Source organism: Ictalurus punctatus, chromosome 19 (genome assembly GCF_001660625.3).
Source record: "Ictalurus punctatus breed USDA103 chromosome 19, Coco_2.0, whole genome shotgun sequence".
Taxonomy (NCBI): domain Eukaryota; kingdom Metazoa; phylum Chordata; class Actinopteri; order Siluriformes; family Ictaluridae; genus Ictalurus; species Ictalurus punctatus.
This window is the reverse complement of record NC_030434.2, coordinates 10,436,136-10,450,745: the sequence shown is the minus strand read 5'-3', so window position 1 is coordinate 10,450,745 and position 14,610 is coordinate 10,436,136. Positions and strand designations below refer to the sequence as shown.

General features: G+C 39.7%; 1 protein-coding gene across 1 annotated transcript; it reads right to left on the bottom strand.

Moving 5' to 3' along the window:
* Positions 1 to 347: 347 nt before the first annotated feature.
* On the bottom strand, positions 348 to 11,040 carry LOC108279984 (peroxisomal succinyl-coenzyme A thioesterase). Its single transcript, XM_053688359.1, is given in 11 exon segments — positions 348 to 686; positions 824 to 962; positions 2,115 to 2,195; positions 2,397 to 2,487; positions 3,363 to 3,445; positions 5,860 to 5,979; positions 6,537 to 6,694; positions 7,124 to 7,314; positions 8,146 to 8,245; positions 10,616 to 10,812; positions 10,939 to 11,040. Coding segments are annotated over 11 exon segments (1,299 nt in total). The 5' UTR covers positions 10,956 to 11,040; the 3' UTR covers positions 348 to 564.
* Positions 11,041 to 14,610: the final 3,570 nt, after the last annotated feature.

Genomic DNA, 14,610 nt, shown 5'->3' with positions numbered 1-14,610 from the left:
GGGAATAACACTAGGGCTGCACCTAACGATTATTTTCATAATCGATTAGTTGGCCGATTAAATCGATTAATCGGATGGGGGCAAACTTTCAGGTTGGTAAAAAACTAACGTGTTCCATTTGAGACTATATTACCTTTCTAAAATTTATACACTAGACCAGTGGTTCTCAACCTTTTGTGAGCTTTGGACCCCTAGCATATTTCGAACAATCCACAAGGACCCCCTCACTCCAAACAACAATTGTAGGCTATATATTAAACTGTCATTTCTGTATATGTTGCTTTATTTTAATAATATTTAGCATTAATAATATTAAGATTAAAATTGAATCAAAACATTTCAAGATTTTATTTGGAACATTTTATTGTTGTTTTAATTTGACTCTCTGAATCATCCTTTGTTTATTTTATCCATCAATGCGACACTTGAATTTGTCTACCACTCAGGTTTTTGCAAATTATCATTTCATTTGTAGTGGTAGTGAAGAAGTGTGACAGACATTTTGAGAGTTATTCTCTTTTTTTTCATTATCAATTACACAAAACAAAACAACTTCTCACACCACTACAGTCGGGCCTGTGGACCTGCATAGCAGAGGTGTTGGCGTAAAAAGTCCAAAATCTTCTCCCATGAATCTTCTTGTGCATATGCATGCAGTCTGGTCTGACCACCCCAAAGCATGATCACTGTGAAATCACACACACACACACACACACACACACACACACACACACACACATCATATACACTATACATTTCATGCTGATAAATTCATGATCAGCAGGTGTTATGCATGCAGATTACTTCACATCACTACACATACCCTTCTCTTTGCCAGCAACCATGAAGTTGGAGGCTCTGTGGTGTGGAGTGTACGGTGGCTCAATTAGGTGACCTGCACCAGGATAGATCAGGATCTTGAGCAAGTGCCGATTCCCAGCCTTTTCAGTTATTCTCTCCATCTGAGGTCAAACAATGGAAGGTAAAGAGGTTGCAAATGACTGATCACATATGGCAGTTATGTCCAAGTCAGTTTTTAAAGTGATATGCTGGCTGTCAGTCTAAGGGACTCTGTAACATGATGTTACCATATACTATACACAGAGATGTGATAATGTACAACTACCATTTTAGGGAGGTGTACTTAATAGGTGGCAGTATATACTCTCTACAGTGGATATTAAAGTCTACACACCCCTGTTAAAATTGCAGGTTTTTGTGATGTCAAAAAGTATTTGCACCTATTCTGATTTCTTCTGTTTTTGTGAACAGTTGCAATCAAAATTATTCAACCCCCATTGTAAATCAGGTTTACTGTCAAAATCTACAGACTTCCAGATGTTTGCAATGAACAAATCAAACAAAATCAATAGTTAAGAAATAAAAAACAAAAGAAATAATTCAACACAATGGATGCTTCAAGTGGTTTCCTCAAATTCAACTGAAAATGCAACTTATGATTTCTCTAGTTTTAAAATTAATCTCATACTAAATAGTTTTAAAAATTAAAACAAAAAGCAAAGATAAAACAAAGGCAACCTGAGTAAAAAAAAATATATTTTTTAAATGACAACTTTTTTGCTTCAATAAGTAACTATCCAATACCAACTGGACCTGTATGAAAATGTGTTTGCCCCCATATTTACTAATTCCTCAAATCTATGAAACTGATGGTCTCTACTTGAAAGATTAAGGGACCACCTCTGAACTATTTATTATAATCACTTGCTTGATATTGAGGTTTCACAATTAATTAAACTTACATTTTAATTCATTAAAATGTAAAACAAAAGAAATGCAGACACTTTTAACATCAAGTCTGAAATTGAAAACACCCGAACCCTACACCCCCTTCCTTTTCCTGTTAAATGTGTCATACTGGAAGACAAACACTTTGCTTTGCCGATATTGGCATATTAAAACTTAAAAATGTGATACATTACGGTGAAGTTAAAGTTCTGAGGTTTGCCAGTAAACCCAAGAGAGGAACATCCAAACACTAAATACTGTAGAGTTTTGTAATATCAAAATAGAAAAAGCAAACAGATCGTATCGCAGCCCTATATTCTACGCAGACACGCAATGAATGGTGTAGATCTGTGTGAGCTTCTTACATCTTCAGCTGACTCCAGTGTGGCCCAGTTCTGATCATCATCACCAACAACCAAAAGCAGTGGACATCTTATCAGGCCAACCTGTGTGTTTTACAGTGCAATACCTCATTATGGGTTAACATATGCAAACACAAAAAGTGTACACATACAGAGCCACAAACTAACATGCACACCCAGTTGCAGGAGTATTGTGAAATAAATCAAATATCAATAAATGGATGAGTAAGATGCGTTCGGTCTAAAATCTAGGATGCTACAAAAACGCAGGAGAACGTTTCTTACATCCACTTTCTCGGCTGGATCTGTTGGGATGGGCAGCAAAAGGTCTCTCCAGATGACCTGATTGTCCATTATACGCACTTTATGAAACAGTCTAAAAATAATTAAAATATTTTAAATATACTACAACATTTAAGTGGCTCCAAATCATACGCACACCTCCAACAATTCATTAAGTACTGCATGTTTAAGATTACAACAAACAGTCAGTAATATCACACCACCAGGTCTATAAAAGCTATAAGATAGATAGAAGATCTGTGTGAAGTCATGTGTGTGTTCACTCTGATGTAATAACAGAAGATTTATGACATTTTACTGCAATGAACAGAAGTCACAAAGCCTCTTTTGAATAAAGACCAGATTTTAGCTCAGGAACTAGAGTCTTGTTTTTTTCTTAAACTTTTCCTGGTAATATTTAGTCTCAGCTTTCATAAAAGTACCAACATTGTTGTAAAATTCAAACATGGGATTTCAAGTTTGCTTCAAAAGCTGTGTTTAGTTGTGGACGTTACTGAGCTTCTTCTCTCTTTGTCTCTCTTCCTCTTGTATTATATTTTGTAGCAAAGAAGGTCTTTAATGAACAGCTGTGGGTGCAGTGAATAATGCAATTGGGTCAAAACTTTAATGTCTTGTTACGACTCAATCAATAAAAAGATTTTACTTTAGATTTTAAATATCACTGGTGGATTAGGACATCTGTACCCAAGTGTATCGGCACAAGTGGTAAACTTGTCTAATGACGGAATAAACATTTCTAATTATTTGAATATTATCATGACATGTATTGTTGTCGGAGCATTTTAACAATTTAATCTTTTAATAAGCAATATTCTAATTCATTTAAGCAAATCCCATCTACAATCTGAAGTATAGAGATAATATTGGGATGTACAGGAAATAGAGAGTTGCTAAAAGTGCTTTGAAATGATGCAGCAACACACATACAAGTATTTGCAGTGTACGTACCTGCTTAACCATTCATAGACTTCAGATACAGTATTACGTAGAGGAGTGACGTGACTGCCGCTGATGCTTATACAACACTGGGGCTGCAACAGAAATTACGTGTGAGAGTGTTCAAAATTCGTATTTAGGAAATAAAAATACAGACAGCAAAAAATAAATTGTTCTCAGAGTAATGCGTCCCTGATCTGAAGCAATGCAATAGTCATAATATTTACATTACATTGGCGACGGTCGTTCCGGAGAGGGAGGAGCTAGGACCGGTCTGAAAACTAAATTTAAAATCTAAAAACGGCTCAATCCTCCCCTTATGGAGAGGCCCGTCCCAAATCATGGAGGTTGCCAAGTTGCAGGTGGAGATTTCCAATGTTTTCTCGCATCTACCCGGTCACGCTAATCTTACAGAACACCACAATGAGATGCCTCTGACAGTGGTGGTACACAGTCACCCCTACCGTTTGCTACAGCACAAAAAACAGGTGGTTCAGGAAGAACTCCAGGCCATGCTCGACAGTGACAGTGATGGATGATTCAGTCAGGTTTTGTGTTGACTTCAGAAGAATCAATGCGGTGTCTAAATTTATCGCATATGCAATGCCTTGTATTGACGAACTGCTCGATCGGTTAGGTACGGCTCTCTTTTATTCAACACTGGATGGGATAAAGGGATTTTGGCAGATCCCCTTGACTCCAAGATCATGAAAAACCCTTCCTTTTGGGTTGTCCTCGTGGACAGAATCCTCTGTCTACATGCTGCGTATCTAAATGACATTATTATCTATAGCAATGATTAACAGCACATTCAGCATCTGATGGCTGTCCTGAGATCACTGAGATGAGTGGGACTCAGCCGAACCCAAAGAAGTGTGCGACTGGACAGGTGGAAAGAGAGTATTTGGGCCTGCCGAGAATGGCTGGCTATTATCGTATGTTTGTGCCTAATTATTCGGATGTCACCCAGCCCTGACTGATCTCACTAAAAAATGGAGCACCAGATCTGGTCCAGTGGATGGAGCTGTGCCAGAAGGCTTTCACTCAGGTAAAAGCTGCACTCTGCGGTGGACCACTCAGAGGCAGGCAGGCCAGACGGCTCCACGGCCCGAGTCGGGTGGTGCGGGTATGTGGAGAAGGGGTGTGGTCGTGGTTCATCATTTCCGATCCAACCCAGGAGAAATGTTACAGACCTATAAAAACTCAACCGGCAAATTCAGATCCTGCCAGACACACCACCTTTTATTCAACAACATATGAAAAGTTCCTGCTAACAAATTATATTAGGGCAGTGGTAGCTTAGTGTTTAGGTTGCTTGACTTCTGATCAGAAAGTTGTTAGTTCAAATCCCAGCACTGCTAAGCTGCCATTGTTGGGCACTTGAGCAAGGTCCTTAACCCTCAACTGCTCAGTTGTATAAATGAGATGAATGTAAGTCGCGTCTGCCAAATGCCATAAAATATTTATGATATGGCTGCTAATAACATTTTATTTGTTTTTGTTTAAAACTAGACCCGTATGTACATTCGCCTTCCACTTTATTAGGCACACCTGTATCTCATTTATCCAATCAGCCACTCTTGTGGCAGCAGCACAATGCATGAAATCATGCAAATACAAGTCGAGAGCTTCAGTTAATGTTCACATCAAACTTCAGAAGGGGGGAGAAGTGTGATCTCTGTGTGAAAAAAACATCTTGTGTGCAGAGGATCCGCAGGCTGAAACACCTTGTAGATGAGAGAGATCATAGGAGAATGACCAAACTGGTCTGAGCTGACAGGAAGTCCATAGCAAATCAAATAAATAAGCAGAAAAGCATCTTAGAATGAATAACATATCAAAACTTGAGGTGGATGGACTACAACAGCAGAAGACCACATCAGGTTCCACTCCTGTCAGGCATGAACAAGAATCTGAGGCTCTCATGGGCACAGACCAGGTAAAAAGACCAGGTGATTTTTTTATTCTAATCTTCAACTGTCCAGTTTGGGTGAGTCCGAGAACAACCTCAGATTCTTTTTCCGGGCTGATAGGAGTGGAACCCAATGTGGTCTTCTGCTGTTGTAGTCCATCCACCTGCTTCAGCATGCCCTCTATATTCATTCATGAGACATGCATAATTTAATAAAATCAGGTGTAGAAAAGATCTTTACTTACTTTAACAATTAGATGTACTTTTTTACTTTGAACTTTATTATTGTATAAAATTTTGCTATAAAATTATGCTTAAAAAATTATATATATTTTTACATTTATAGTTAATTCCCTAATATCTAGATGTGTTAAACAACTTATAACATGGGACCTTTGGTGGAAGACCACCCAGTTTTTAGGTGAGCAAAAGTATTGGAACAGATAGACATCAATATCTTTTAGATAGACTTAACAGTCGAGTTAAAAGTAAATTAAAGTAAATAACAATATTTGGTTGAATATCCCTGTGGAAAGAGGAAAAGCCCATCACTATTATTCTTTTTATCTGTTTATTGTATGTATAATGCTAAATCACCTTGATGACAGAGGACTGAGCAGCCATAGAAAGAGCAACAGAAGCACCGAATGAGAGGCCCAACAGAGCCACTCTGTCCCTTAGCACCATGGGATGCTCCTGTATGATCTGATATGCAATCTACAAAACAGACACAAACACCAACCTGAGATCAAGTATGAAATGAAATGCACTAAGCAAAATGTTCACAACTGCAGAAAAACATCCATGTGACCTATGTGCATAAATGGTGGTGAGCTCTTGAGATTGCGGCTTCCATCTTCAGGGAAGCTTTCTCCCAAAATGCCCTTTTTATTCAAAATATTCTCCAAAAACAAAAATGCATATGTAAATAGTAGATAGAATGTATGTCAACCAAGTAACAACAGTAAGGTACATCCTCCGTTGTGGCACAGATGCACACAGGAAACATTAAGTAGTTACAGTAGGCTAAGGACATCAGACTGGATGTTTTAATCCACTCTGCCACCTGTTTTAATATAACTATGTAAGTCATTATTGCACTGTGATGATAAACACAGGGTGCCGTGTGGTCAAAGAGATTTCAGTGCAATGACTAATATTCAAACTTGGACAAAAACACCTGATTTATTTCCACAGGAGAGGTCCGTTTTCTTAATAAGTTATAGTATGTATGTGCAAATCATGAGACCATGAGGGGCTTTGTGTTGAATTACCTCAAAGTAAGATACACTAACGTCTTTTATTTCATCTGGAGTCAGATACTCCAGAGCAAACGCGACAAAGCCATGTGAGGCCAGCAGCGCAGCTCGATACTCCACCAGGCCTCCTCCTCCTCCCCACATGTCCAACACACCTGGAAATGGGCCAGGACCTGGATGAACAGAGAGCATGGTAGTTATAATCACTTATTATTAAAATAATATAATATTAGTAGTGATAGTAATAACTAATCTTCATCATTATCTTTCTGTACTGTACATACCTTTTAAATTTACCAAGGGTTTTTATAAAGATCATATGGGGTAGGGGGCAGCATGGTAGCTCCCGGGTCTCTGGTTCGATCCCGAGTTCAGGTTACTGTGTGTGTGAAGTTTTGCATGTTCACTTTGTGTTTGCATGGGTTTCCTCTTGGTTCTCAGGTTTTACATTTATACTTACTCGCTTGGCTGATGCTTCTCTCCAAAGCAGCGTACATATGAGACATGATACAACTGAACAGGTCACAGTGGCAGTTGGTGACACTGAGATTTGAACTCACAATCTAACTCCTACACAGGACTGAGTGCTTGTGCATGTGTACCTGGAGGGATGAACAAAGTTCCTCGAACTCATTTCTCACGTACATCGACCCTCTGCACACCTGGAGCCGTGTACCATCTTTCTATGACGATGGTCACTAACGGTGTGAGCTGGATAAAATCCTGAGCCATGTGTCCATCATACACAGAAATGTGGAATACCATTGGTGTGAGGACATCTCGCTTTCGCAACCTAAATTACACAGATTGGGATTGGTTAGACGAGTGCACAAGGTTTAACTGTCACATGCCCTGAATGGGTTTAATTCAAACCTCAACAAGCAGGTCAATAAATGGTATATTTAACAAAGGCTTAAAACAAACAAATCATACAACGCAGGACCCAATAAAATGAAAACCAAAACAATTATTTAGCCCAGTAAAGGTTCGAGAACTTGTTCAGAAAGTCCATAAAGTTCTCCACAGCTAATGTCTTTATAGCCTTTAATTTAACAGGGTCAATAGAAAGGGTAAAAACCATGATATAAAATAAACAATACACAAAATAGATATAACTTCAAACAATTCCTGACCTGCACAGTATTAAACCTGCCTGGTAGTATTAGAACAGATAATCATCCTGGCTGCCGGTAACGGGAAGTTAAGACTCGGCCACAAATAGATCCATCAACAACATGATGACCTCAAACATACACCCACATAAAGACATATATTGTGTGTTTCTGCAACCATTTATGTTTTAAAATGACGGTCCCAGTTTCTGCATTAGGACATGTGGACTGAACTGAAGACGGTGAACACAAAGGAGAGGAAGGAGCACAAAGGAGGAATACAAAGGAGCATGAAAAGTTCTGAATGAAGGAGAAAGAATAGACTTAAAACTCTCTGTCCAGAGAGTCCTTATAACTGTTCATTGTGGGAATGTTGTGTTTTGCTTAAAAAAATGCTCTAGTTTAGAAAAATCTATTTCATGTTTTAAGCATTAAGTGTTCAAATAAAATAGAATTGCCATATATTTACATTATCACTTATTGCGTAATAATAGTGGTGTAACGTGACATACCTCAGTCCTGTTCGGCTGCCTGGTACTGGCTGCAGGCTCCACATCAGTGCCATGGACTCCACACCTGTATACGTGCCTCCCACACTGGAGTCCTTTGCCACTGCGTACACACATGTTCACATACAGCAATCTCTAAAGACTGTATGACTGTGCTTTACTGCTGAATTTACATGAAAATTGATGATCTAATGAAAATGAAGCTTCTTCATGGAAAGATTGAAGGCAATCATTTCTATTTATAGAAGTACTGCATATTTCCTCCGAAAGTTTAGTGTCATTTTAACACATATGAAATGTTTGCCGGTGTCAACATTTCCCTCGCATGTTCTATGTAATCCAACTTTAACCTTAATGAAACTAAATACTGTGATCCTATGATATCATGTTTTTATCATTCTACCCACCTGCTTCAGTTTTACAGTGCTCTGAAATGAGCGTCTGTTTACGTCTTGTTGTATGATACTAGACCTCAGCTAATATTAACTGTATTTGACTGACTGTTTTGTGACCAGCACTCATGCGAACTTAATCCAAACTTCATGCTGAATTGCAGCTTCCTCTCTTCTTTCTGTATATTACACTTACGTCTGGCCAATTGTTTGAAAATCAGTTCTGTTTCACTTGTATATGATTGTTGAATCCATGAGTAGCATTATAGCGTGACTGCATTCTGCTCTACTTTTAAGCTGCATTGTTAATGCCTAATATGTACTTGAGGTGCAGGATTAAGCACACTGTACATATGCAAACTTTACAGTTTTCTAAAACATGAGCCCTGTTCTGCTTGGATTAGTTTTACATTGGGATGTGGGATAATGTAATTATTACCAGAGCATCTCCCTCTTGGGTTTTAGTACCATCTGAATCTGTCATATGAATCAATTTTATGGCCTGTGCCTACAGGCATCTTTAAAGTTTTATGCTGTTGTTTACCTTCAGTGAAATGACCAGTATGAATAACTCCAGATTGAATATACCTGTACAAATGAACTGGTTGATAAAAGATGTGTTATGACATGTGGAAAAGGGGTTTCTTTTTTTCTTCAGTATACAGACACTCCAAAAAGCATTGGGCAAGTTTAAAAAGCAGACTAATAAAATGCAAATGACAAATACTTGTTTAAGAAGTGATGCTTGAGACCACTCACTGATCACCACTGTTTCCCAAAGACCAATCACAGATCACCACTGTTTCCCAAAGACCAGTCACTGATCACCACTGTTTCCCAAAGACCAATCATTGATCACCACTGTTTCCCAAAGACCAGTCACTGATCACCACTGTTTCCAGGCTCTTGTAATATCAAAACAGGACAACTGTAATGCACTACTCTCAGGCCTCCCAGCAAGCTCCATCAAACCCCTTCAGATGATTCAGAATGCAGCAGCACACCTCGTCTTTAACCAGCCCAAAAAGACACAGGTCACACCCCTCTTCATCTCCCCCCACTGGCTTCCTGTAGCCACCCATATCAAATTCAAGGCCTTGATGCTCACGTACAAGACCTTGTCTGGAACAGCACCCTCCTACCTCAACTCTCTCCTGAAGGCTTACGTTCCCTCATGCAATCTGCGATCAATCAACGACCGACTCTTAATAGTACCTACTCAGCGTGGCTCAAGGTCCCTTTCCAGAACCTTCACACTAACTGTCCCTCAGTGGTGGAATGAACTTCCAATCTCAATCCGGACCACAGAATCTGTCACTATCTTCAAAAAACAGCTAAAGACCCACCTCTTCCGTGAGCACATAGCTAACCCCTAAAACTCCAACCCCACATTATCCTTAAAAAATAAATAAATAAATAAATAAATAAATAATAAAACTTCCTCTGGCCCTTACACCTCTACTCTGAGCACTTTGCTTTTCTAGAACTCAATTAAAAGATCTTGTATGGTAGCACTACTTGTATTGTTCCCCACTTGATATATCGCTTTGCTTGTATTTCCTCATTTGTAAGTTGCTTTGGATAAAAGCGTCTGCTAAATGAATAAATGTATGTATAAGGTATGTTTCCCAAAGACCAATCACTGATCACCTCTGCTTCCCAACAACCAATCACTGATCACCTCTGCTTCCCAACAACCAATCACTGATCACCTCTGCTTTCACACAACCAATCACTGATCACCTCTGCTTCGTTTAAGAAGTAAATTATAATCTTGTGTTCTATCATGATAAAACCATATTTGATTCCATTTGTTTATATCCTGTTAAAATCTTCCTTCTTCATGTACGCTAATTTGTCAGCTAATGTGCCAATGATTAATAATAATAATAATAATAATAATAATAATAATAATAATAATAATAAAGGACAAAATAGTCCGTTTGTATTAAAATGATGTGGTATATCAAAGTTTCAGTGTGACAACCATGTGTACATCATGAAGACGCCCTCTATTAATTAACAAACACTGATAGAAAACCTATCCGGAGAAGATGGGGGGAGGAAGTTTCAGTTTGTACCAGTCACAGTGCCCTGTCCGTCGCTCACATGGTGTCCAAATGCTTCCCAAAAGTCCTTGTCCTCCGACTGATGCAGACAGTGAAGGGTCACCTCCTGGTTCGGGTTTAAATTTGTCACGAAGATCCGGAGCTTTTCGTCCACGAGTCCCCGAGTGGGCTCAACTGAGAGCGAAGGGCACGGGCAGCTCGCCACCATCCTGCTCAGAGCCCCGAGAAGAGAAAAGACACGACGTTTTAAGTGCTTTTTGATGACAAATAAACGCCATCTCTGAGGCCATAGAGTTTCACAGACACTCTCACTACTTTAAGCCTGGGGAACTCACCTGTTCACGGCCAACATTTAAGCAGAAAGTACGCTTCACTTTTTGCTCATACGCGAGGAGCAGTGTACATTATGCGCGATGCAAATTTCATCATCGGCAGAGTACCTGCGTAACGGGAAGTTCAGATTATTTTACTGACTCGGATCTTTGTATCATGCCCAGCAAAATGAACGGATCTTTTCCTGAGTCATTCCGTTCATTTCAGAGAAATATCATAAAATGTTACATGTTAAATTCCCATACACATCTAGTACTTACGCAAATGTTGATCACACTTGGAATAAAAAAATAAACTATAAAAAAAAAATAAACTAACCAAACTGTGAGGAAACAAATTATTAATTAATTGCTTAGCATTAGGTCTTCAGGGTATGCAGTCTGTTAGTTCACCTCACCTCCCGATCAGAGTCGTTCCTTCTTTTGTCACGTCTCATTTGTGACATCTGTTCCCCGGAAACAGAAATGATTAGTTCACGTCTCAAATCTTCGGGTTCGAGTCGTTCGTTCATTATGTGACCGCCCCATAGGCTGAAGGCAGTGGGGCTGTGACATGATGAACGAACGACTCGAACCCGAAGGCTCAAGACGTGAACTAATCATTTCTGTTTCCGGTATTGCATGGTGCTTTGCCTGTGGGGTGGCTCTATCAATAGGGGCATGGCTGGCCGAAATGGTGGCCACGTAGACCCAAACTGCACAGCAAAATCACCAGTATTGATTTAACACCCACAGTGTTGAATTCACATCCTACAGTGTTTATATAAAGTCCATTGGACTCAAATAAACACTCTGGCTGTTAATGGAGTGCCATCCAGCAGAGATGTCTCATCCATCCATTTTCTATACCGCTTATCCTACGTGGTCTTGGGGAACCTGGAGCCTATCCCAGGGAGCATGGGGCACAAGACGGGGTACACCCTGGCCAGGGTGCCAATCCACCGCAGGGCACAATCACACACACATTCAGTCACCCATTCATACACTATGCACACTTTGGACATGCCACTCAACCTGCCATGCAAGTCTGTGGACTGGAGAAGGAAACAGGAGTACCTGGAGGAAACCCCCGCAGCACGGGGAGAACATGCAAACTCTGCACACAGGGGAGTGGCAGGAATCTAACCCCCTCAACCCTGGAGGTGTGAGGCAAACATGCTAACCATTAAGCCACCGTGCGCCCGAGATATTACCTCAGAAACAAATTCGAGCTGGCCAATTCTGTGTTACTAGCAGCAGACATAGCACGATCTTGACAAGCTCTCTCAAGAGCCTGTGGGAGCAGAGCGATCGGGGGAAAGGCGTACATACATGACCTCAGCCATGTGTGTACCATGACATCCAACCCTGACCTTTTTTTTGGTGTGGGAGGAGTGAGGGCGATTTATATGCCACACTAGATGAGGGAGAAAGGTGGTATCCTAGGCAGAGTGAAGTGGTTGGCACTATAAAAGGTAAACCCAAGTACAAACACATTAAAATTGAACAGATGATGCTTCCTAAACAAATATGTGGATACAGTATTGGGTTTTTGTTTGTTTGTATGAATGTTTTAAGAAAGTTTTGTAAATTTCATTGATTAAATGTTGTGTTATGAGCACTACACATCTTGTGTTATGAGTGCTATTTCCTTTTACCAGTAGGAGGCTATATGACTAGGAGTTATGCAATGTGACTGACAAACTTTACTGGACATTAGATCATCCTTAAACTCTGGTTTTAAAACAGTGCAGCCTTGTGGAAATTATGCGCTCCAGTTGTGTCAATTGTGCGCTCTCATTATTGCCGGCTTGCATTCGAAGATGCCATCAGAAAAGGAGGAAAAGCAAACCGACTGGTATTCTCTGCAGATCCCAGAAACAATGCTTCAGCCCTTCTCTCCCCAGTATCTTGTTAGCCAACATTCAGTCTCTGGATAGGCCAATTTCACAAGAATCGGAAATATGTCATTGCCATGTAAACCTACTTCCGCTACAGTTTCTATGCAATTTCTATGCTGAGGAAAAATAGAAAGATACTTCACTGCTTCTCTCTTCACCCTGCCGCAAATCAGTTTCGAGGATGTTAGCAGAATTGTTGTACAGGACTCTTCTGCTACACAATCAAGGCTGAGTTGAAGAGTTTATTCACGGTTATCAAGCTAAGTTGACAACTATCTGCTACTGTCGCTTGAAGCCGCTAACATCAGTGGGATTCGTCATTCACAATATGACCAAGAACATGTATTAAGAAAGTAAATTGGGTCAATTTTGATTTGATGTTGACTTTAACATTGTTTTGTATTCTCCTTTATTTTACACACCTAATTCTACTCATATGCTTAGTACAGTGCTTTAGAACTTGAACTGGGTGGATCAAATAAGGGAGATATAGTTGTACCATACTAATGGCTAGTTGTTAATTGTTTTGCACAGCTTGTAAGATAAGATAAGATAAAAAGCAGCTCAATTACACAAAAAAACAGATAAGAAAGAATACACATTAAATAGGTGTCACAAATGGAGGTGGAGATGAATGCAAGTGCAGACTTGCTTTAATATGAATACCAACAAAACAGTAACTATAGAACTTGTGGCAAAACATTAAGGCAAAGACTAATCGTGAAACAAGGACCCTAAACACAGCAACAGAGACAGTGGCAAAGAAAGAAAATCGTAAGACCAGGAGTACAGTGTAAACTGTGGCTATATACTCATAGGTGCTCGTTAACATGACGTGATTCAGGTACAGGTGGTCATATGACTGTCATACAGTGAGGTGCAGTGACTTCTGGGACCTGTAGTTCAAAGTTCCTTCTCCGATATACATGACAATGGGAATAAAATTGAAAAAAAAAAAAATGTCTAAACAAAATATATAATAGGAATAGAAAAATAAGAATAATAGTAGTAAAAATAACAATAATGGTAATATGTACACCATGAACACCACAGTGTATGTAAAGATGAATTCAAATATGAATATATACAGATGAGTAACACCTCGTTTATGTACAGATAAGTGATAAATGGATTATTGCACAGTTAACAGTAGAGGGTAACAAATAGTAATAAGTGAATAAATTTTCATATTGCAGAATTATTGTTAACGTGTGGCTGATGATGCAAAAAAACAACTAGCAGTGCTACATTATGTTGGTTTCTTGCATTAAAGAGTCTGACTGCTGTAGGGATGAAGAACCTGCAACCCTAAGGACCTAACCCTAGGTAACGCACTTTCTTACACTGAGGGTGCAGCAGTCTGCTGCTGAAGGAGCTGATCAGGGACCCTAATGTCTCATATAGGGGGTGAGAGGAATTGCCTATGATTGACACCAGCTTAGCTAACATCTTTATCTCTCCCCCACCACCTCTATGCTGTCCAGAGGGCAGACCAGGACAGAGTTAGCCCCCTCTTAACCAGTTTGTTAAGATGTTTCCTGTCCCTCTCTGTGCTCCCAACTCCCCAGAAGACTACTGCATAGAAGATAGCAGATGCTACCACAGTGTCATAGAACAATTTTAAAAAAGAGTCCTGCACACACCAAAAGACCTCAGTCTCCTCAGCAGGTGGAGATAACTTTGGCCCTTTTTATACAGAAAATCTGTGTTTATGGACCCGTCCAGTTTATTGTTTAGGTAAACACCCAGGAATTTATATGTCTCCACCCTCTCGATGTCAACATCCTGACTGTTC